The sequence below is a fragment of the Labeo rohita genome, chromosome 7 (genome assembly GCF_022985175.1).
Source record: "Labeo rohita strain BAU-BD-2019 chromosome 7, IGBB_LRoh.1.0, whole genome shotgun sequence".
NCBI lineage: Eukaryota > Metazoa > Chordata > Actinopteri > Cypriniformes > Cyprinidae > Labeo > Labeo rohita.
This window is the reverse complement of record NC_066875.1, coordinates 33,586,092-33,612,070: the sequence shown is the minus strand read 5'-3', so window position 1 is coordinate 33,612,070 and position 25,979 is coordinate 33,586,092. Positions and strand designations below refer to the sequence as shown.

At 36.5% G+C, this 25,979-nt stretch overlaps 2 protein-coding genes across 2 annotated transcripts in view; one reads left to right on the top strand and one right to left on the bottom strand.

Moving 5' to 3' along the window:
- The window catches only part of tub (TUB bipartite transcription factor), a 91,308-nt gene extending 79,212 nt beyond the window's left edge, over positions 1-12,096 (top strand). The window contains 6 exon segments of the mRNA XM_051115714.1: positions 5,338-5,529; positions 6,079-6,191; positions 6,599-6,713; positions 6,976-7,074; positions 7,443-7,614; positions 10,467-12,096. Coding sequence (XP_050971671.1) covers positions 5,338-5,529; positions 6,079-6,191; positions 6,599-6,713; positions 6,976-7,074; positions 7,443-7,614; positions 10,467-10,600 — 825 coding nt within the window. The 3' untranslated portion in view covers positions 10,601-12,096.
- A 1,027-nt stretch (positions 12,097-13,123) lies between these two features.
- On the bottom strand, positions 13,124-18,282 carry ric3a (RIC3 acetylcholine receptor chaperone a). Its single transcript, XM_051115715.1, has 6 exons — positions 17,995-18,282; positions 17,169-17,377; positions 15,706-15,784; positions 15,135-15,222; positions 14,465-14,610; positions 13,124-14,348 (listed from the first exon to the last, which is right to left on the bottom strand). Exons 1-6 carry the CDS (start codon positions 18,110-18,112, stop codon positions 13,540-13,542), a joined length of 1,449 nt encoding a protein of 482 aa, XP_050971672.1. The 5' UTR covers positions 18,113-18,282; the 3' UTR covers positions 13,124-13,539.
- Positions 18,283-25,979: the final 7,697 nt, after the last annotated feature.

Genomic DNA, 25,979 nt, shown 5'->3' with positions numbered 1-25,979 from the left:
ATCTGACTCCTGCCGCGAATCTGTGATGCGACTGTTGTTCAGCACACTGCATTGAGCAGCCACCTTCAGTTTTGAATTGTACTGTCTGTTCTCTGACTGAACTAAATTATTTTTATTACTATGAAAAAATCAAACGACAATGGGGGGGTGCCAAGGTGGGCAGGTGACGAAACCGGTGTTGCAGCTTAACACCTTGTAAAACCGGTGACAATAACTACCGCAGCATGCCTGGTTCTTATCAACGAATATTAATTAATAGCCCAGTGCAACAATTACATAACATATGTAAATTGTCAAAACATTATAATTATGACATTACATAGGCGGCAAATGTTGGTATTCGGTAAATTTGTTTGAGATGCCAGGTGCCTAGCCTTGAATAAGGATGAGAGTAGACAGCGGCAGTCATCCTCTAACCATATTTGTGGCAGATGTAAAAGCGTCTGGTCAAACTAGCACTTTACTATGCTGGCTAAAGTAAGAACACCCTGCTTCGCAAAGCGAAAGTTGTGTGATGTCATGTGAAAAGTGTCTGTTCATTTATGGTTAATGCACGCTTGAGTAGTCGATTGTTTCCGACAGTGACGACTAGTGGTTGAAGTAGTCGATCACTTAACTGCTCGACTAATCTATACAAGCCCTAGTTTATATCATGCAATTCTGAGAAAAAAAGTCAGAATTGTGAGTTTATATCACGCAATTCTGAGAAAAAAGTCAGAATTTATATCATGCAATTCTGACTAAGCTCGCAATTGCAAGTTTATATCAGTTTTTATCTCACAATTCTGACTTTTTTTCTCTCTATTGTAAGTTTATATTGCAATTCTGAAAAAAAGGTCAGAATTGAGAGTTTATATCTCCCAATTCGGACTTTTATTCTCTCAATTGTGAGTTTATATCACACAATTCTGAGTGAAAAGTCAAAAATGTGAGAAAGATGTCAGAATAGCACGTTTTTTATCTCGCAATTCTGACTTTTTTCTCACATTTTTTACTTTTTTCTCAGAATTGCAATATAAACTCACAATTGAGAGAAAAAAGTCAGAATTGTGAGTTTATATCTCGCAATTCTGAGAATAAAAGTCAGAATTTGATGTTTTTAGCTTGCAGTTCTGACTTTTTTCTCTCAATTGTTTATATCATGCAATTCTAAGAAAAAAATCAGAATTGTGAGTTCATATCTCAAAATTCTGACTTCATAGCTTGCATTTGCGAGTTGGATCCAAAGTTGTCCTAAGATAAGAATGGATATTGTTTTGATTTTGGTTTTTGGTGTTGGTTTTGATCCACTTCAAATGTTGACTACTATATACACACAATTCTGAGAAAAAAGTCCCAATTGCGAGTTCTGTCTCCCAATTCAGACTTTTATTCTATCAATTGTGAGTTTATATCACACAATTCTGAGAAAAAAATAATTTTTGAGATAAAAAGTCACAATAACCTTATTTTTTATTTATTGGCAGAAACAGGATTTCGTATTAAATTGATCAAAAGTGGCATTAAAGACTTTTAACAATGTTACAGAACATTTCAACATTAATAATAAGAAATGTTTCCTCAGCATCAAATCAGCATATTAGACTTTCAAAACGATCATGTAACACAGAAAACTGGAGTAATTTGCCGTTACACGAAGAAACTACATTTTAAAATTGCCCAAGTTATGTTTAATTGTAGTAATATCTCACAGTATAACTGTTTTGAAGAAATAAATGTTGCTTTATTGAGCATAAGAGACTTAAATATGAATTAAATAAAAATCTAATATAGTAAAATATATAATATATAAATACAAAGTTAACTTTAAAGCTAAAGCGAAAAAGGTACAATTCTGATAAACATTTCATTGTCCTTCCCACATTACATTTTGTAAAGCATTAAATCCTTTTTAAAGTGTTAAATCCATTAAAAAAGTAACATTAAATTGTAATACACACATATATGATTCTGAACATCTCTACGAATGCAAATAATACACAATGAAATTATTATTTGAATGGAGTTGCAGTGTAAGCATCATAACATATGTAAATGCATAATAATGGCACTATATGCAAGTTATGATATGCCATGTTTAAAATGTAACAAATTCTTTAGAGTATGTAACAGAGGGTCACTGTTTCGTCAGTCTGTACACCAAGGGGTCCTTGGCCTGCAAAAGGTTAAAGTTCCTTGGATTAGATGCAGTTCAGCATCAATAAGATTCTGACTTACCCACCACACCTACGGTATAAAATGCATTTTGTTGATTCCCTAACTAGCAGTTTTGCATAATGCTGGAAAAGGTCACTCCTTGTCCATTCTTGTCTACTCTGAGATGTTTAAACCGAAGGTTTACTGCTATTTTAAGCAGTCTATGTGCGTTAGCTCCGAATGTGAAATCCTCGGTGTCCAGTTGTGTTACATGTACAATGCTGACACAAGCAGTCTGTGTATTGTCATGCTAGGATGTATTCTCTGGTGTCTACCTTGGCACAAAGCCTGCAATGCTGGAAATGGAGGGTCATAGTCCTGTTGTTTCCTATGGCAACAGTGAAATGATTACTTTCTTAAAATAACTTGATGGAAACCGTGCCTGTTTGAAGCCCCTGCTCTTGCCACTGTCTCATTGGCGGTGTTTTGTAAAAAAGAAAACTATAATACTAAGAAAAACGTATTAGTAGATACGTCAGTTAGGGAGAATACCTGTAGTGTTTTGCAGTGTGATTAGATCAATCAAAATCTATCCTGAAGAATATTTTCTTCTAATTAATTGTTATGCTTTTAACTGAGAGACTATGTGGACATTTTAAAGATGTGTTTATTTGTAATTTTTTTATTCTGGAGAAAAAAAAGTTAAGAGCAATGCATTAAACTAAAATCTGTCAAATTTAGAAAATTGCTGACCACTTACAAGTATCAGTATCTCTTATTTTGCATATGCATGCATTTTAACCTAAACATTGACGTTGGCAATGTTTGACAAATAACATTCTTGTCCAAGTTATTCCAGTAAACTAAAGACGTGGAGTCTAAATTTGGCTGTTATTTATTTGGTTGTGTAGTGGCTCATCTATGTCTCCTGGGCCTGACCCTACTAACGTCACTGGGCTGCTTTGTTGCTCTTTAACATTTCAGTTTTAATCCCAGCTGCTTACATTTCAGACCACAGGGACGTTTGATTCATTTACACTGGGGTTCAAACAGCTGAGTGTACTAGTGAAAATACGTCTATTATGCTTTTTTTTTTTTTTTTTTTTTTTTTTTTTTTTTTTTCTTTCATTTAATAAAAGCCAGCACACCTGACCATCTGTACAATGGAGTTCACATCTCATTACCCCTTGTTGATTTTTATTTATTTTATTTTTATCAGTTTTAAAGGAGTCATGACATGGATTTTTATTATTTTAATATGTTTAATAAATAAAAAATAAATAAATAAATAAGTAGATTATTTTCAACCCTCATTCTGACCCTCTGTTTAAACCTGTTTTAAGCGGCGGGTCCTTTAAGGCTTCATAGTAATCGGCCACTGTTATGATTGGCTAACGTCATTCCATAGGAAACAGTATCAGCACCCCCTTGCTATGCATGTGAGTGTTTTGGCAAAATGATCAAAATAAAACGGTCATTTCCAGACAAAGCATTGCGAAATCATTTACTTACGGTTTGTGATGCAGCTGCAGTCAGAACTAGTACCGCTTTGTCTTTCAACAAATGTGAACTTTCCATGACACCGTGCCTTATTTACAAAACAAAATGCTCCAGACATTGCTCTGACATGATCTGGGATGGCATTAAAAATAAACTATCCACTTGTTCCTTATGCTGGGATCCTTCTGATATCTGTATAAAGAAGCGAACAAGCTGTTTAAAACCAAACACGTCAAAGCAAGCGTTCTTTCACTCCATTTGTCCAATTGACAACAGACTCAAGCTTGTGGACTGTCAGAAAGCGAATGTGCATTTGTGTACTGTATCCAGTGTAGACAAGATAGCAGAAGTGATTGTAATTTCCATTTGCGTTTGACATCACCCTGGCACCTCAGATCCAAACGAGCGGTTTCGGAGCTTGAATAAATAAATACTTTGTTTATAATGAGGAGGAGGTTTTAAACTATGAAACTTGCAGGATGTTTTAATGGTACAAAGACCTCTTATACGCCAAAAGATCAAGGCAAATTTCTCATGTCATGACCCCTTTAAATATAACAAATGTCTTCATTTTAAGTAGTTTCAGATGTTTATTTATTAACTTAAAATTTTAGAATCACATTTAGAATTCATAAAGAAAGATGAAAATACTTTGCCAACAAGGTCCCAGACCTTCAGATTTATTTATTTTTTCCATTATAACCTTGACATTATAACTGTTTTTTACTTTTTTCAGGTAAAAAAAAAAATGCCAAAAATCAAAAGTTACATTCAAAAGTTTACAAAAAAATCTTAGCTTTTTCTCTGACTTTAAGATGTATTAATTTATTGTTTGTTTGTTAAAGGGTTAGTTCACTCCAAAAAAAAAAAAAAAAAAAAAAAAAATTTAGTCATTAACTACCCAAACCCATAAGACCTTTTTTCATCTTCTGAACACAAATTAAGATATTTTTTATAAAATCCAGGAGCTTGTCAGCAGGAGTAGCCTCGTGGGCTGCGCGCCGACATGCAGCGCCATTGCGCTTCGGGTGTCCCGAGTTAGAGTCCCGGCTTGAAGACCTTTGCCGATCCTGTCTCCCTCTCTTTCTCCCACTTCACTTCCTGTCTGAGTACTGCCCTAGCATAATAAAGGCAAAATGCCCAAAATAAGCTTAGAAAAAAAGAGAAAGAAAGAAATCCAGGAGCTTTCTGACCCTGCACAGACAGCAAAGCAACTGACACGTTCAAGGCCCAGAGAGGAAGTAAGGACATTATAAAAATAGCCCATGTGACACCAGTGGTTCAACCGTAATGTTATGAAGCTATGAGAAAACTTTTTGTGTGCAAAGAACAAAAACAATGACTTTATTCAATAGTCTTGGACTATAGTCTATGCACATTCACAAGAATACTACAGTGCATGTGTGTGCATTCTTCTGCTTGCAAACACATGCGTGGTACTTTTGATTTCATCAAAAATATCTTCATTTGTGTTCTGATTATGAATGAAGGTCTTACGGGTTTGAAACAACACGAGGGTGAGTAATTATTGACAGAATTTTCATTTTTGGGTGAACTACCCCTTTAATGTTTATATATAAATATGGTACTATAATTAATAATTGTACTTATTGTGTAATAATCAACAAATGTACACTTCTTTCAACATGTAATTGTATCATTGACAAGGATCGATCTCTATCTGCCTAATCAATGTGACAGGAGGCGACCTCAGCTTCCACCCCATTGGCCAATGAACCGTCCATCGACGTTGATGACCTGGAGGAGTTCACTCTCAGACCCGCACCCCAAGGAGTGACTGTGAAATGCAGGATCACTCGGGACAAGAAGGGCATGGACAGGGGCATGTACCCCACCTACTACCTCCATTTGGAGAGAGAGGATGGCAAGAAGGTCAGACCTACCGAAACACTGATTATTTCCAGTTTATCTAAAGAGTTTTGGCTTATTTGGAAGTCATCATTGTTGTGCACCAGCAATCAAGTCCAATCAGTGACACTCCATTCCTCCAATTTGCCAAAGGGCTTGAAATGATTGATTCTGATGAAAGCGACCAAATATAGCCCAAAGGGAGATTAAGCTAAATGACAATTAACCATAATATTGCTGTGCTTTGCAAATGCTTATTCTAAAAATATCAAGACTAAATCATAAATTGTACGTTAATAGCAATGTGTTCTAGACATCTTATTTAGCAAACAGAATGACACACATAGCCTTATCTCTGCCCTCCCTCAGATGATAAAAGCCTGTGTTATTTCTATCCTTAAAACACAGACAGGTACATATATGTATGTTTAATAGTTGTTTATCCCATTTCTCCAAACAAAATATGGAAACGCTGTCTCTGATTGTTTGTTTATGTGTCAATCTTTGTTGGATGTATTTGATGTGAGTTTTGTGCTGCTGTTCGGTGCCCAATTAAATTCTGTTATATATTAGGTTTTCCTTTTAGCCGGGAGGAAGAGAAAGAAGAGCAAAACATCCAATTACCTCATCTCCATCGACCCTACCGACCTATCACGAGGCGGCGAGAGCTTTATTGGCAAACTGAGGTATATTTAAAAATGATTCATTGTGTCGTGTGATTCACAAGGTAGCTTTACTTAAATCTACGCTGTTTTTAGAGATGTCTCTTTCTAAACATTCGAGAGGGACCTTTAATGAGCATGCATGTGTTCACTGCTGAACCTATTTAAAACTCTAATTGGGTTCATTGCCGGTGTGCTGGAGTGTCCTTATTCATATGAGGAGAGAGCAACTGTGTGCATGCTGATGTCTAAGTCTCAAAATATAGTTTGAAAATATACATTTTTGATATTAAATGTTAGAGAAAAAAACACTTATATTATTTAGTTTTCTTCTTTTGATTTTGGTGTGAAATATGGCCTGAACATATTCTTTGGGAGATTCATCGCTGAAAATTTCATTGTAAGAATTTCATCCAATGTCATCCCCACAGATCAAACCTTATGGGTACCAAGTTTACGGTATATGACAGCGGTGTAAACCCAGTCAAGACCACCTCCAGCCTAGAAGCAGGGAATCTACGACAGGAGCTTGCCGCAATCTGCTACGTGAGTTTGTGAGCTGGATCTCGATCAATGGCCAGCACCCAGCCCTGAGGGCAGTACCATTTAGAGCCACGTGCAAAGATGAGCCAAGCCTGACCTCTGCTGGCCTGTTTTTTACATTGCAATACCACTGATGAAGGAAACACAGGACATAAAATGCTTGTGTAGATTAATGATTTTTAAGAATTTTTCCTCAGTGATTAGTGAGTCACAACATGTATATAATTATGGTGACTAATTCAGATATGTGTGCTCTGTTCCTCAGGAAACGAATGTTTTAGGGTTCAAGGGGCCTCGAAAGATGAGTGTCATTATTCCTGGAATGAACATGGACCATGAAAGAGTCTCCATCAGGCCTCGAAATGTGAGTGCAGAGCTGTATCGAATAACATAATACAGCATGCAGGCCTGTTTGTGTGTAAATAGGTTGTAATTAGCTTTTGAATCTCAAGAGGTTAATGTAGTTCTAAAAATACAAAATACTTCAAAGCTCAGAGAAAGAGGAGGCTGTTCAAAAGCGCAGGTTTTTAAATGACTTTTTATGTAAATCTTTTTCAATTTATTAATCAAAATCAACTGAAAGTCCTAGGTGATATATGACTCATGTAAAACATTAGTCCTGGGCAACCAATAACCCTTGACCTGTATTTTATATACAAATGTTAGCGTTAGCAGCAAAGTTACATGCTCTAATGGAAAGCTAATCTCTCACATCTGTCTGTTGTTTTGCAGGACCACGAGTCTCTGCTGGCTCGATGGCAGAACAAAAGCACCGAGAGTGTGATAGAGCTTCACAACAAGACGCCTGTGTGGAACGATGATACGCAATCATATGTGCTCAACTTTCATGGCAGGGTCACCCAAGCATCTGTCAAAAATTTTCAGATCATTCACGACAATGACCGTGAGTTAAAAATGATCGCCTTGGCTTTGTGTAATACAAGGTACAAGACAATGGGAAATTTTAGAAAGGGATAGTTCACCAAAAATGAAAATTCTGTTATTAATTAGTCACCCTCATGTCGTTTCAGAACACAAATTAATATATTTTTGATTAAATCTGAGAGCTTTCTGACCCTGCATAGACAGCACACACAACTGAAATGTTTAAATGGGCCAGAAAGTTAGTAAGGAAATTGTTAAAATGGTGGTTCAGTGGTTCAACCATAATGTTATTAAGCTACGACAATACCTTCTGTGTGCAAAGAAAACAAACGTAACTATAACATTCAACAATTTCTTCTCTTCCATGTCAGTCTTTGATGCATTCACATAGGAATGAAGTTATTGGTTTTGTTTTCTTTGGGCACAAAAAGTATTCTCATAGCTTCATAAAATTACGCTTGAACCACTGATGTCCCATGGACTATTTTATCAATGTCCTTACTGCCTTTTCAGAAGATAATTCTGAAGGTGACCTAAGGTCTTACGAGTTTGGAACAATGTGAGGGTGAGTAATTAATGACAGAATTTTCATTTTTGGGTGAACTAGCCCTTTAACATTAAAATTTATAGTGGAATATACTGAACATTTAATTTGAACTAATTTTATACTTTTAAAGAACAGGTCATATGGTATTTTAAAGTGTCCTAATATTGTGTTGGAGTCCCCTACAACAGGTTTAAATGCATCTAAGGTCAGAAAACATTGTAATTTTCATTGCTCAGTGATTTCAAAATGATTTGTTTGATCAGTTCTGAGTGTAAGGTCTGTAAACTCCTCCCTTCCATAAACCTACTCTGCTCTGATTGGTCAGCTGGCCAAGCCTGTTGTGATTGGTACAGAGAGGAGTACTCCAGCAAATTAGCCAGTGCTGCCATCAGTGTTGCCAAGTCCAAGGTGTCCATAGGTTGAAGCAACCCCAATAACGTCATATTTAGCCCCTGGAATGTGAATTTACCGGTGGAACCCCCTTGAAACACAATTGGGCTAGTCTAGGGCTAGTTTTGAGTAGCAATTGGGCAGATTTTGTTGCAACCCTGGCTAATGACATAAAAACATTTGAACACTTATGTTGAACACTAATCGTGCCCAGAGCCAAAGTTTAGTTGCTAAACTGTAATCACACTGTAAAAAATACAACGATGGTGAATGTGTTAGCCAAGTGCTAACATGTCTACATTCTATATTATTACATGAAATAATTAGAATGACAGTCTACATTAATCAACACATTCTTAGGAAATACTGGGCTTACAGCGAATTATCAGAACTATTTCAGTAAGACAGTAATATCATGCTTTACCTGGAAACCTAAAGCTGCACTAGGTATACATCACATATGATATTAGCACAAACAACTTGCTAATTTGAGCATTCAATTGAAAATGTACACATAACGGATCAATCGTACTTGCCAGCGAAGTAAAAGCCAAAATTAGAGAAGCAGTCCTCAGTACAAAGACGAGTACAACAAAAGGTTTGAATTATATTGCTGTGGTATGGTGGAAAAAATGAATTTATAAAACGGATAATTACGTTCCTTGATTCTGACTGGTTAAACCGTGTTCAAAGCTGTTGTAAAATACTCTACAAACACACACCTTTGTTTACATTTGTGTGTTGCTCGGCAACCACTTTGTTTCAACCACTAGTGTTTCTGAGGAACTACATTGTTTGGTGAAAGAATAATGTCTTTATAAATATCATTACACTTTATTTGCTCTGTTTTATTTTGTGAAACCTTACTACTTATATGGAATAACCGTTTTATAAAAGCAATAAGCCCTGTGAAGCCGTGATTTACAGTGAATTTGTAACAGCTAAGGGGTCTTCACGTTGTGCCTAACAACGGCCCTTAGCTGTATTAACCACTGATTCTTTACATTATCATCTTTGGGCAATGAAAACAAAACAAACTCACTTTGTCAGCACAGAACACCGCGTCTTCTCGACATAATGTAAACACACCAACTAGCGGAAGTGTTTTTGGGCGGGGCAGAGAGTTGGTATTTTGGACGGGCGATGATTAGGCAAATGTGTTACCTAGTGATGTATATCAGTAACAGGCAGAAGATTCGAAAATATAACGACTCATTAAGGCGGCTCTTTCGATTGAGAGACAATATCTTTATTTATCATGCACTTTTTTGATTAGCAACTTTGCAGACTGTTTACTTTGAAGGACCGCTATGCTACAAACTGCAAGAAAGATATTTTCCAAAAACCCATATGACCTGCACTTTAATCATTTTAATTCTTTAATACAAAAGAATTTTAACATAGTCTAATAAGTATATATAGTAAAGCATATATCATATCTGGTGATATATACTGGCCTAAAAGTATTTAAACACTTGTAAGCCACAATTATAAATGTGTAACATATTTGCATGCTGTAATAAAATAATCAAAAATGTGCCATTTGTTTTAAAGAAATACATCACAAATACACTCAAGTTAAAACATTTGACAGAATGACATGAAAGTTTGTTAGGTTTCAATATATAACAGTAAATTTAATTTCAGAAAGATATAAAAACAACCTGTGGTTATTCTGCTAGTGTGATTGTGAGGGGAACTGACTTCATACATCCAAAAATACCTGTGTAAGTGTTTCAGAAAAGTGATGTCAGTTCTGAGAAAAGCACTAGCCTCACTTGTTTGCCGACGCCACTCAAAAACAATTATTTTAAATTGTGGTTTTAGTGTCTAAAAGTGTCCAAACACTACATACTCCAAAGATGGATTTTATTTAAAAACTGTACTGTTTTGTCTGTATTCTCATCCCTGTTTTCTCTCTTTCATGTGCACAGCGGATTACATTGTGATGCAGTTTGGTCGTGTAGCAGAGGACGTCTTTACAATGGACTACAACTACCCCATGTGTGCCCTGCAGGCGTTTGCTATTGCTCTGTCCAGCTTTGACAGCAAGCTAGCCTGTGAGTAGCCACCTCTCTCTGCCAGCCACAACCACGAAAGGACCCAGCCAGACTGCTTTACAATCCCAATCACTGAGTAAAGGGCTGCAGTGAACTCCAAAGCAGCAGGGTCCCTCTCGGAGGCATGAATGCATATCGAGTTTGACTCTTTTTGTGAATGTGCGTGAGCAAGGTGGCATTTCCGCTTTTTTCAAAAAGGGCATCACAGTGGGGGAAAGCACAAAGACATCAAAGCTCAAACGGGGGGAGATTTTAAGAAGAGGATGCATTCAGAGTCAAAAATCTCCTACTCACTTTCTTTACTTAACCGTCGAGGTAAAACTAACATTTTGCTAATGTTAAAATAAGGATCTTTTACAGTCGTACTTGTGTCCCTAAGATTAAAAAACAAAATAATTTTACCATGGTCATAATTCTAAAAGAATTAATGTTCACTAACCAATCAAGTATGAGTTTTTCACAAGAAATGTAACATGTAGCTGTGATATACTGTAACAGTTTGGATATTTGATTGAATGAACTTTTCTAAAATGACTTTCATATGTGACACTTCTTCAGTTATACATGTCACTTGTCATTTGAATTGTAATGTATCAATTCATGCTTCACAAGGACTTCGAAGCCAGTGTGAAGTATGAAAGTCTGACATATTTATCCACTATTTATGTATTTATAGATTTCCATACCATCTGCTGCTTGTGTCTTACCCCATGCCCGTAATTCATTGTGCTTCAAGCACAACGGTGCCTTCACATTCGAGCTTTTGGTGTGGATTTATTGAAATTCAGCTGATGAATATGTGACAATTCCACAAAATACATGTAATCATTATGAAAATGGTTTATGTGCTATTTTAGGCTGCAAAAATGGCTTTTATATCATTAGAACAAAGCAAAATGAATGGTTCACCATATCCAGGTCCACACCAGTAGCTCTAGTGTGAAAGCTCTTTAAGTCCTACATGGTGGAAGAAGTGTGTAGTAAGTCATTTTATGTGAGGGTCACTATCAGGCTAAGTACATGATCATCTCATACTGACCCGCTACATTTGTAGGGGAATGTACTGAGCACTTTATACGGAGATTAATGGTGGAACGCTGTAAATATTGTGCCTTTGGACGAAACACTTGTGATGCTTGAAGTTGGTGAGATGCTACATTGTTTTCTTCAGCCAGTGTTGTTTATCATGCAGCTAATTTGAAGCTTCTTTGTTCTTGAGAACAACCTGTATATTTCAAAGATACTGGGCTGTAGTTTTCCAGAATGATCAGCTTTAGTTGCCTGCTTGTGGAGTAGTTGATTTTCCAGAAGAACTCCAGAGTAACTACTTGAGATAATAAGGCGAATAAGTACGTTTTCATGCACTTTTAAAAATTTGATTAATTTCTTTTTTTGCAGTGTTGGACTACCAGGACTTGACTGTAGCTTGATTATAACTGTGCATGTAAACATACTTAGCAACACAGTTATTAAATTATCTGCTGCATGAGGATAATTGTGAAAATGTGGATCGAACAAAGTGTCCGAATGAAATTTACACAGAACTCAAATCATCATCTTTAACTGTACTATTGCTTGTACACTTCTGGGTCTTTGCTAAACAATGCAGATGAATGAAGAAAGGAAATAAGTTAAGTTGTATTATCAGTGTGGCAATTTAATTGAAGAAAAAAATCCAAAAACCTGCTGTACCAACTGCCCTTAAAGCCAAACTATTCTTAAAAGTGGCCACACATACCTTTTTTCATTTTAGTCACAACAAAGTCTTGGAAAAAATGAAATCTTGTCATTGTCTAAAATCTTAAAATGTTAGTGTTGAATGAATGTGTTTTTAAGAACTGAATCAGTCATAATTTTGGAAAATTCAAGTTTGTTGTCCATCGCACAGAACATTCTTAATTGCACAAAACTGTGCATTTTAAATTAAGTAAATCAACTAATATTTAGAATGTTAGACTGTCCTTATTCAAGATAAAGGCAAGAAATGTGCTGCAAAAGGCATACATTTTGTGTTATAATTCTTTTTGTCATATATATATTGTGGCTTCAGACATCACATTTTGAAATATATCTTCCCCCAGAAAGTATTTTTAATATAACTTTTTTTTAGGAAAGATTATAAAATATATATCGAATTCTTTGGCCAAACTGCAAAGAAATCTGAGCGTTATTAAGTTTGTTTATTAACTGCCTAGTGAAACCATTCCAGCACTTTCTATACTTTATGTAATGCTCTAACAGTTTTGGGTTTGCTCTTAAAGGTTAAAAAACACTGAAAAACAATGTTTTTCTGCTGTTTTTTATTGTTTGGAAAAAAACAAATCTCACCACTCTTGTGTTAAAGTGATAATGTATAACTGTTATGTCACACTGTTTTGTAAAATGTGTACATTGGTCAATATACAGTGTTTGTATACAGTACGCAAGATATGAAAAAATAAAACTGAACGTGAATTTTCGCATCTCAAATATTTAAGATGAAATCATTGCATTTGTGGTACAGTACTTCAATGCTCATGAAATAGTGTTCATACAAAGCCACTTCTGTTCAGAAATGCTTTATTGGCAAAGATTTTTCTTGGAAAAAGTTTTAAAAGTGCCTATGTTTGACAAAGCATACTCTAAAGCTGTTGGAAAGAGATTAATGAAATCTCAGAAAAGCCTAAATGGTTACAAAGAAACAGTTTCCTTATAGAAGTTCACTTCCAAAACAAAAACGTACAGATAATTTTACTTGCTTGTCCTCCAAGATGTTCATGTCTTTCTTTCTTCAGTCATAAAGAAATTGATTTGAGGCAAACATTTCAGGATTTTTCTCCATATAGTGGACTTCAAAAAATAACCAATTGTTTATGTTGTTTTGGAAGTGAACTTCTCCTTTAAGCAAACCAAGAAAGATTCACAGAAAGGTATGAATGATCTAGTGTGTAATCGAACTGAAGGCTGGTCACTTCTTCACCTTTTGTTTCTTGTGACGCATTCGAAGAGTCCCAGAGGCTTCAGCTTTGGGAGACTCCGACTTGCTGGAGATGACAGTCACCTCAGGTTGGTATGTTTGTAGGAAGTCAATGAGGTCTACTTCCTGTTCCTCAGGATCACATTCCACTTCATCATTAAATCCCAGGCTCTCAGCCTCCATCAGTGGATCCTCCTCCTCCTTCTCCGTCTCACCATTCACGTCTTCATTACCTTGATCTTCCTCCTCTTCTTCTTCACAGTCTTCATCGTCACCATTTTCTTCCTTTTCATTCCCTTCATCCTCCTCCTCTTCTTCTTCTTCTTCTCCATCATGTTCTTCTTCCTCCTCTTCCTCATACTTGCATCCAACAGCTCCACCCTTTGGATAATGAAAGACGTGTCTGTGATCGCTGAAGGTGATTTGTCGTCTTCTCCTGGTTGGTTTCTGTTCCTCTTCTTTTTCATCTGGGTATTCGAGTTTCTCATCATCCTCATCGATGCTTTTAGAAAGACAGGGCTGGTCTTCTCCAATCTCGTCCTCATCTTCCTCTTCCTCATCCTCATCTTCTTCCTCTTCATATTCGTCGTCGTCTTCTTTTTCTCCTTCATCGTTCTCCACTTTCATCTCCTCATTAGCACTCGCATCATCAGGCTCATCCTCCTCTTCTTCCTTCTCCATTCTCTCAGCAAGCTCTTCTGCTGTGGGTATGACTTGGTCTGGTTCTTCAAGTATGACACTAGGAAATCTGCGTCTGCAGGAGGGCATCTTATACTCTGGGTAGGTCTCCTCTGGATAGCCTTGGGAAGCAGTGAATTAAAAAAAAAAAAAAAAAAAAAAAAAAAAAAAAAAAAGCTGAATTAAACTTTATGAAACTGAAACAGCAGCGGACCCAACGCAAAGCCTTGAGGTATACCTTCCCAATCTGCAGTGTAAGGAGCCTCCTCGGCCTCCTCCTCCGGCGAGGCTCCTTCTCGCAACTGTCTCTCCCGCATCATTTGGCTGATTTCCTTCAGCTGTTTGAGCTTTTTCTCCTCACGCCTCCGTGTGCTCCTGCGTGACCTGAAGTCAAAACAAGTGGTGAGTCAGAAACTACAAGTAACGAATCACTATGTGCTAAAACACATAAACATTTCTCGATAAACATGAAGCTGCGAAACATAATGAATTAACTGTTATTGCTCATTATTTTAAAAAGTAATTAAAAACTTAAGCAGAGTCACAAAGGTACACTAGTGAAACTTAACTAATTAAAGCAAACCACCTGTTGAGTTGTGCAGGGTCAAATACCCGTCAACTAATTACATACTAAAAACAGAAAAGAAAACAGAAAAGTTTCCTCAGAAGAAAATGGATCTGTTCTGTAAATATTTGATATATATATATGTATATATACACACACACATTTATGCATTTGGCAGATCCTTTTATCCGAAGAGCATTCCAGGTATGCATTGCCTTGGGAAACTTTTCCTTTTTATAAATGGATTCAGTCCGAAGTAGCATGCATATCATGTCAGTGTTCTGTCGGCTCTTTAATCTATAAGATACCGGATGGTGAAAAGAGAAAAATATGACCTGTTTACCTGGCAGATGGGTGGACAACTTTAGATATTCTCTTCTCTTTGGCTTTTTCACTCATTCTGGCTTGCATCTGCCCCAGCTGACAAGTAGCTGTCAGAGAGACAATTGAATGAGGCTGAAACATGTGGCCGTCACACGTCGTAGTTTCACTTAAATCAAAGTTTGAGCTTTGCATACACATGCTGTACAGGGTGTACGTGCAGTGCTGATGCTCTATCAGTTGCTCCCTCCACCCTTTGGCATCCATTTGATGAATAGAGCTAAACCTCTTACTACTGATCCAAAAGACATGCAGTTAATTGGTATTAGGAGCTGCTAGGCTTCTAAAACATTACTTTTGATTGCTAATCCGGGTTGAACAAAAGGAGAGAACAAAGCTTGCCAGGTCCTGGACAGGATCTTAATCTACCTTATCTGGAATTGCATGTGGTTTAGCTACTGAACTGCTGAGAATGCGTGCAATAAGAGTAAAACAAAAATGTGATTTGACAATATGGTGCATTATAATGAGCATCCTTATTAGGTATATACTGTTGTCCAACTAGGGTTGATGTACAGTATATGCAAACTCACGCATCTCTTCATGTGTGTATTCTGACTGCAGTATAGGGAATCTGCACCCTGGTCGATGAGGTTTGTCCTTTGAGGTCAGCTGTTGAAAGATCAACGTAAGCATCATTGATTTTGCTACTGAGAGCAGATAAGGTATACATATACAGAACCACATTAAAGGAGAAGTTCACTTCCAGAATGAAAATTTCCTGATAATTTACTCACCCCCCCATGTCATCCAAGATGTTCATGTCTTTCTTTCTTCAGTCAGAAAGAAATGACAGGAAAACATTTCAGGAATTTTTTTACATACTGTACAGACTTCAATGGTGTCTAATCCGCTTGTTAAGTGGTGACGTAAGAAATGCTGTTTCTGGATCCAAGCCTCAACTCGCTTCACTATCTCTTCACTACGATTTATGAGCACTGTTTATTAGTGATGGGTCGTTCTTGAACATTTTCAAACGTATGGTGTACACAACAGTCTTACAGTGTCCCCAACACAAATCATTTTTATATTTATTTCGATGTATATTTTCACTGTCTCGCTATCTGGGATTTCGGTATGGAGTTAAAGGTTAGGATTATAATTTTTTTGGTAGTATTATATCACGCTGTGAGTGTATATTAGCACCTTTTGTTGTTTTCTTGTGGTATCTGATAGAGCATTTGGACCCCTACGTCACACATATGTGATTACATAATGTGTGAGGTCAAGCTAATGAAAGACGAGCATTTGTGGTAAAAACAAGTATAGAAATGTGTATTTTTCTTAGAAAACGACAGATCATTTCACTAGATAAAACTCTTATTTCATGCCTGGGATTGTATAGAGCCCTTTGAAGCTGCGGTGAAACTGCAGTTTGGACCTTCAACCCGTTGGCCACCATTGAAGTCCACTATATGGAGAAGAATCCTAAAATGTTTTCCTCAAAAACCTTAATTTCTTTCGACAAACATGATCATCTTGGATGACAAGGTGGTGAGTGATTTATCAGGAAATTTCATTCTGGAAGTGAACTTCTCCTTTAAAAACTAATGACAAGAAGACATTTTTTTGTTTCTAATTTATAACAGCATATATACACTGGGGTCAGATTTATTATTATTATTATTATTATTATTATGTTTTTTATTTTATTCAGTAAGGATACATTAAATTGATTGGAAGTGACAGTAAAGACATTTCTGTAATGATTTTTTAAGTACTGTAATGGCTGCTGAAAATTTAGCCATCACAGGAACAAATTACATTTTAAAATATATTAAAATACAAAACAGCTCTTTTATATTGTAATAACACTTCACATTTCCTCGTTTTTTTTGTGTTTGCAACCTTGTAAGCATAAGACATTAAACATCTAAGTGACCCCAAATTTTTTAGCATGTCTGAATATATTAAAGCACCTGTTAGATCTTTTCTCTAAGGGAATTATTATTACAGGAGAGCTGCTGAACAGAGAAAAGCTTCCGATAAGACTCACTTTAAAGAACAAGTAGATGATGTAAAGGAAGATCCCAAAGCCATAGACAGGGATAACCTGGCCCAGGAGATTCGGCTTGCCAACACCTTTGGCTCTGGCAATGGCCTCGGGGCTGTAATGCTTGATGTAATGAGAGTCTGTGTCCCAGTGATCATGATCTTCAGAGAATGAATGTCTGTGTCGTGAGGGAGGAAAATGCCCTGGCCCAACTTAAAAAAATAAAAAAGAAATAAAAAGAAATAAGTAAATAAATAAATCTATAAATATAGAGAGACTGCACTCGATAAGAGCAATTTCTAGTCAGTGAAATATAATTTCTGCATTAAGTACAGAAATGCACTTATTACAGTTCTGTTTCTATTATTATTATTATTATTTTTGTTCTTGTTTTTGTTTTTTTCAGGCATGGAAATCAAAATTTTTAAATGTATTTAAATGTAAATTGATATTTAATGATCTTCCATGACTGCAAGAACACTGATAAAATAATGTCTTTTCTGTATATAAAGTATTTTTTGTATAAAAAATGAAATACAAATATAAACTAAACAAAACAATAGATGAAAGTTCTTTATAACGTTTTAATAATCTATTTTTTATGGTTACGGTGCTAAATTCTGTAAAAGATGTAGGGAATAAGGAGAGATTTGCTCTGAAAATGGCACTGGGAAAGTGATCCTCACTTTATGAAGCCACACACGGGGAGCTGGCAGAGGTTAACAGGGGGACCTGAGCACAGAGATCACAGGGATGGTCAAATCAGCACTGACATTACTGAAACACTTAATGAGGGAGAACGAGGGATTACATTTTTGTCTCATCTTACCCTCCGACCGCACGGTTTCTTTCTTCACTCTGGGTAAAAATAATTTGGGTAGGAATAAAGACATACAGAGGACGATGCAAGAGATGAAGGTGATCTTCTGACATGTTGAAACAGCCATATCGATGCGACAGACAAAATAGATGCTGCAGAACAAACGGTGACAGCGTCAACATCACGACATCACTTCTACGAAATTTCCTGTTGATTCGCTGAAGCGGAAATGACTGGAAACATTAATCCGCCTTCCGGGTGAGATTAGACTGAAGACGCATTAAATCAACTCACTCAGAATCATCAGTCATATTCGTGACCTGTTATTAACCTGTTTTATGAGATAATTTAGTCTTTTACTCTTTATTGTAATTTTTATCACTGCCCTTACATGAACAAAGAGGAGTTATCATGTAACGTTATGCATAAAACATTCGATGTGCACTCCACAGTTTTTTTTGCGTGTTACGCAACTAATTATATACAATTTAATTATAGGCTATTATTATTATTATTATCAAAAATCATCATCATCATTGTTGTTGTTTATGATGATGATGACGATTGTTTCCTGACGATGATGATGTCGTGTTCGTGTTGTTGGTATTCACCTGTTAGTCCAGTAGATGGCAGTGCCGTTATGATTATAGCGCTCATGAGGCCTCATTAAAAGCCTTTTATTGAGATCTCAAATACACTAGAGATGAATCTATGAGGGAATTCATAGAACTTTTGTATAGGTTGTACATTTTGTGTCATTTAATTAATAAAACAACACTGTAAAAGCATATAAAAACTATGCACTTGATTCCATGTAAAATGTATGTCCTAATGTCATTCATTCAGTGTCATCACATGGCATCTCTGTTCATAGTTTTGTGCAAACAATGATCTAATGAATTATTATTATCTAATATTAATTTGAAAATTTTAGTGTAATGTATATCAACAATTTTACTGACTTAACCCATGTCCTATATATAATGAAATGTATTTATAAGATATTTAAGATACTATTCTGAGTATTTACACTGAACCGGTCATAAAAAGGCTACACAGTCATTTTTATGCTAATTTCTGTGTTTTATAAGTAATCCATTTATGGTCCTCTCTAAGACCTTTGAGCGCATATCATGGTTTACCTTACTGTGAAAATACCATGTTGCTAAGATAAATAAATATTCATATTCATTTGCATTTCCAATAATTCCTAATTGAAGTTTTTAGTTTTACCACATGCAGTTTTAATGAGCATGTGAAAAAATAAAATAAAAATCTCCAGTTTTTAAAGAAATGGAGGAAATTGGAAAAGCGAACTGGTCCTTAAGTTCAGCATGGTGATGTAATGTGAATGTACATGTGTGCTGATATTTCCTGCAGAGCTCAAACTCTTCCTCCAGGCCAGCTCATCTTTTATCTGTTTACTGAGCTGCTCTGTTATCAACGTTTTAACAACCTAATTATTCTTCATTAGGCTCAATTTAAGTACAACGAATGCACTGCCACAAAATTCGCACTGTGCCCGACACCTCATAGAAACGCACAAAGCCTTGCAGAAAAAAAAGAGAAAAGAAATAAAAAGGTTTTGTCTGCTTTTCTATGAAAGTCTTAGTGCTTATATTGTTTATGCTAAAAGCAAAATATGCCATTGACTCTTATGAAATGCTTGTGCCCCTTCCTGTCGTGTGAGCGATACATTCACATACATGGCAATCAACACACCTTCACCAAACAAAATTGCTTTCAGAAATAGCAATCGTTTTCTTTCTCTATATTCATGCAAGTGATTTGTTGTGCAATGTCACCTTACTCAGTGCTGGCGGACCAGGTTTGCATCGAACCCCTTTTTTGCTCTCTCTCTCTCTCGCTCTCTCTCTTTCTGGCTCTGTCTAAATCAGTCAATTTATTTCCAAATTGCAAGTTGAGTGCGGGAGCAAAGGCTTCTTTCACTGCTGGGGTGAAATATTAAATCAATGCACACTCCCATATATCGAGTGGGCTTTAATTTTTATTTAATATTGATGGGAATGAAGCTGGCTTTGAGTGTCGTGAAGGACATACTGTTACAAATCCAGGGGCCTTTATATTCATGGAGGAGAGACAGTGATGGTGAGTGAATGTGCTGGATTAATGCGGACCTGAGGAAGCCTGGCTGTGTGAGCCAGGCCTTGAGACACCGGCCAGTTGTCATCCTCATTTTTTACCATGAGAGGAGAGCAGGACGGCACATGTGAGACTTTGAATAATCTGGAGCTGAGATACCATCGGACGGATGCTCAAAAGTAGATTATTAATCTGAGTTCAAATGCTTGGCAGACCTTCAACCTGTCTTCAAACTGCGGAATGGGGAAGTGATGTCGGACGTGCGTGTGTGCGAGCGTGTAAGAGTAAAGCATAACTGGACAGTATTGTGAATGTGTTGATGATGTATTATGCGGTGAAGAGAGGCAGCAGATGGGGATCCTGATTAAGGCTGAAAAGCAGTGTAAATAGTAATCTGATCTGTAGCTGCGCCGTGTGCGTGGGAAAGCAGCTTGGGCCTCGGCCAGAGAGCACGGCTGTCCTACCAGCACAAGATGTCACATTACTCGCTGCTGCACTCCTGACTCACCCAGGGTTCGAGGAGGTCAAAGGTCAAAATGCATGAATGATTGCTGGCAAATGTTTTGTACAGTATGTTGCTTTCAAACACCTAGTTATAAATTGTTTTTTTGTGAATTTTATCCTTCAAACATCACATTTTTTGTGTCTTGGTACTCTCATTTGTTGAAAACTGACATGGAAGAGAAGGAAATTCTTGAATTAAGTCGTCGTTTTTGTTTTCTTTGTACACAAAAAGTATTCCTGTAGTTTCTACATGGACTATTTTAATGATGTCCTTACTACCTTTCTGGGCCTTGAACGTGGTAGTTCTGTCGCTGTCTATGCAGGGTCAAAAAACTCTCGGATATCATCAAAAATATTTTAATTTGCGTTCTGAAGATGAACAAAGGTCTTATTTTTGAGTAGCTATCGCTTTAAGGGCACATGCCTATACTTTAAATTAATTTTCATCCACTGAAGTAAAAATTGTGGCACCTCAGGTCAGGTCTTCTCTATATCACCCGTGTGAATTTCAGACATTTACAAGTGCCTGCATACACTATAAACATTACTCAAGGGGGAAAACAAATACACTAATTACCACAGCTAGTGTTGCATTTGCATTGAAATTGTTGTTTATGAAGCCAGTGTCAGTTTTCATTAAACTGCTTAGTGACAAACTACATATATGGTAGAAATGTCAGAGTATTAAAACAGTGGTGCAAATTCCTTCCAGCAAGGTAATTACGTGTGCCCGACCTATCGTTTTAAAGGTAAGCCATAACTGATTGTGTTTTCACACAGGAAACAAGCAATTGATTGGCTTTGTTTGACATCTAGAGTTGTTTGCCAGTGCATTGCATCTTTGTTGTGGACGCTGTATGTGGCTGAGAGAGTGCGGGCAGGCGGAGAGGGCCACTGTGAGGGTGGAGAAGGCGCAGAGGTTCAGCTGATAGAAGCTTTGATCTCAAACAGCAGGGGGGAAATGACATTATTTAAGGTGCCTCACCAGCACGACACTGCAGCACAGCGAGAGATGCACTGTGAAATTGCAGGTTCAGTTGCACATGGTTGAAATGCCGGACACACACACTTGTGCATAAACACACAGACAAGCATATTAGCAGAAACCCACCCACAGGCGAGCCGGCATCACAAGCGCACACATGCCTCACTGTGAGGAATGTAAATGCTTCAAATACATGTGGACTCTTCAAGTGTGACAGAGAGCTGTTTGTTTTTACATGGTGTGACTCAGAGTTGATGCCTGGCCATGAATTTAGTTTAGGACAGACAAAACAGAATTCAGACTTGAGATAAACTTTAGATATTTACGTATTTACTGTACAATAATAACATGCATAAAATCAGGATAATTAATCATACAACAATAACCAACCTCATTATTTCAGAGGTGCATGAACTAAAATTTTCTTGAAAGACTCCATGAAAGACTTCATGAACTTAAACCAAATGATCACAGAATGGTATTTTTTTTTATATCCCATAATAAATATCCCATATATAATGGATACAACTTTTTACAGTTTTAATTGTTTCTTGTTTCATGGAAAATCGTATTGTGGCAATGTAATACTCCATTACCTTACTAAAAGAAAAAAGCATTTAAGAAATACCCTTTAACTAGCAAGTCTAGTCAAGGTTGCCAGGTCCCAGAAAACCCTCCCAAAGGGACTGAAAACTACCCCAATTTTTGCCCTGTTCAGTCATAGCTGACAGCTGCTTTAGTCCATCAATGTCCTTTAAAATTAACATTTTTATTTTATTTATCCTATTTTTAATTTTACACAACTTGTTTATATGTAGTATGTGCATATTAAATTAATTAATCTGTATTTTATTTATTTATTAATTTTTCTTTTACCTTTTGTTTCATTTTAATTTTCAGCACTTTGATGATAAAATTTAAAATTAGGGCTGGGTGATATGACCAGAAATATTATGACAATATTTTTTTTTCCGTATCATATCATTACAATATTCATTTACCATTATTATGGAAGGAAATGCTCTGAGAATTTATGTAAACTTGGCAAATAAAACTTTAACAATTTAATCAATCTTTTAAAATGTAATACAGTAACAAAAACATTGCATTTTTATTTTTGTCAAAAAAGACGATGCACCACATAACTGTATATTTGACCTTAAAACATGCATAAAAAATATTTGGGTTGAATGATATTCCTTACAAATAATAGTAGTAGTATTAGCATATTATTTTAAGAAGTACATTTTACTATATCATAGTAATATATTTATGTTATTATGTTATTTATGTTATATTTTATATTATAGTAATATATTTATGTTATTTATGTTTTCCCACTGAGTGGGAAAAAGACTGAGTGGCAGCATGAATGCTGCCAAAGAACACACAAAACACCTCTAAAACCAGAACCAGCTTTGCGATTGACTGTACAAAGAGATTGACAAGAAACCTGAGGTATATTTTCACAGGCTGCCAAAAGCTACAGAAAAAAGCAAATGGATCGCTGCAGTTCAGAGAAACAAATGGACTCCAGGTGGCGAAACACGGATTTGCAGTTATCATTTCATGTTAATATGTTGAATATTGCGGTAAAATCACACACTATATATTGTTTTGTCATATATAATTGACAACTCATCAATTAAATATCTACTATCTTAAATTCTGCAAAACTGGACGTTTTTAAATAAACTACATAAGATGTTGGGCTGGACCATGTCACCATATATATAACATTGATATAAATGATCACCGGGGTTTAGACCAGCCTATTTTGTGTTTACAAAATGTGTTCACAGGCAAATCTCCTTTGTTTATTCCCCCGGCGTTGAAATCAGGCACATATAAATGTCAGGAAACACGATTCCTGGCTGCATATCAATATCCATGGACCACTGGATATTTGGTAAATTGTAAGGGACATTATACTGAGTCCAGCAAAATTATTATAGTTTGTTTTACTTGCATTTTCGCAGCTTCCCTATTAAATCCATTCACGCAGCTCCTTCTTTTGCCACTCAGTCCGGCTGAGGGGACGTGTTCCAGCGGGACAGTGACATCAATGCATACCCTCTATTGTGCGGGAAAACTGCGACCCTCAGTGCAGTTGTGCCCTCCAAAGGGCACTTCAGAGTGAAAACAATCATAGCCGCCATATTGAAGGGTCAGTTTTTGGTGGGAATACAACAGGCCAAAACCAGTAAGTATTAGTGATTTTTAATACATTTTGCTTGTTTGTATTGTTCTTATGCGTTGCATTCATTTAAATAAATTTACAGAAATCACTTTGTCAGGCGATGTCACACTCACGAGAATCGAATGGCATTTTGGGTATCGTCGCCATTTGTAAGGTATCAAAGCCGAGGTGTTCTGTAGTTGCAGAATTGTCTTATTTGCTTCAAAATGGTATGTTTTTGTTGTGTTAAAGTCTGCAATGGTAAATTACACGGAAAAGGTTAAAAATTACACAAAGTTTAAAAACTGACCACATGGAAAGATGTTTTAGGTCTCCCACTTGAAAGAAACACTAGACGACATGCACTAGAAATAATCAAGAAGTGTCGGATGGCCTGGATAGCAGCGGTCATATGCAAAATCATCATATTTGCAAACATATCTCCGTTTATGTTCGTTTACCCTCGACATTTTCATAAAGGTAAGTAAGAGATTTTTTAGGATGCGCTTATTTTCTGTTTTCTTTAGTATCAAACGTTATATCCACATGTTGTTTTGGGTTATCAATGCTATTCAGCGGTGTAGTGCAGGTATACGTACGATGATTTGAACGGTCTTTACTTTACGACTCTGTATACTTTCAGTTCACTGCTCAATGCAAGGATATCTTCAAAATGGCGCCTCGGTGACGTCACACATCATAAACGCACGTGACTAACAAAGACGATTGGTATGATATCAAATGGTCAAAACAATAGAACAATAACAATATAAAAGCTAAACCCCGCATGTAAGCGTAGTAGTATTTCTACAGGGACTGTAAAACTGACCGCACAAATCGAGTGCTACTTTAGTCAGTAAAAGAGTTCCAGTGAGTCTAAAGTAACTGCGAAACTCTCGCGAGAATCATATTTGCATATTTAGATAAAGATTTGCATATTTAGATAAAGACTTGTTCTTGCAAAGGAGGTAAGGAGACTATATATGTGTTGCTGTGTTTTTATTATTATTGCTTATGAAGTTTATGTTGCTGGCTTATTTGTTGATGTGTTATGATGAACTCTCTGTCTCTGTCTCTCTCTCCATATCAATGCAATGCATTACTCAATCCTGACAGTCAATTTGTAGCCAATAAAACAAAATAATGGATTGCATATAATGTATCCGTATTAATTCTTGGGATAAAATGCACTATAGTCTACTTTTGTTGTCTTTTTGGAGCTGTGGTCACTGTGACCTATTATTGTACAGAAACAAAGAGTTGAACTATTCGTTTAAAGTTGAGTGTTTGTGATATATTATTTTGTTTACTATAAACACAACATCCCAAGTAATTGAAAGGAAAGTAAATAATGTTTACTGTACAAACTCTGTCCTGAGAATGTGAGTGATTTTTCTGACATAACAACCAAAGACAGTTTTAAAGCGCAAATGCAAAACGTGAGTCACTTTATCTTAAATATATATGGCTTTATATAAGCTACTCACTTTGTGGCTTTCTGATGTAAAGGCTGTATTCCTACATGCATACTGTGTGATGTTTAATTTTAAATAGAATAGGATATGAGTGCTTTGGCATTAAAAGTTTACAACATACACATGTAGAAAGTGAATTGCTGCATGAGTCAGTTGAGTGTGTGATTCACATACAAAACCAGCATATGTATTTAACCCATACAAGAGGAACATTTTCTATAGACGGAGTTAGACAGAGTCACCCTGATGGATCCCAGGCATCTGAACCCTTATTTTAAATAAGTGACAGGACAGAATTTCATTGGTGTGTCCCTCATGTGTACAGCAGGCTGCACCTTGAATGGCCTTAACCAGCTTTAATAGGTGATAATGATTAGTGCGGCATAAAAAAAAAGAAGAAACGAAGAACAGATAAAAAAAGAGAGAGAAAGAAGGAGAGAGCGCTTCTTCACGCAATTATTAACAAGTTAACTTTGTAGTGGAGACACTTTATCCCCGAGGACAAACAACCCAAATGTTTGCAAAATATAATTAAGCCGAGGCATCTTTAAATGTCATTGCAGCCTGTGCCATGTTTCAAATTGTTCTGCATCAACAGAATTTAACGAGATGGCGAAGGAATCCATTCCCTGCAAGCATGTGATAAGCCACACATACAGTGGAGCACTTTCATTGATTGCCAAAATAAAGCATTTTGTATGCAAATGGGGGAATGGAGTGGGTAAGCTGATTCAGCCTCATGGACACC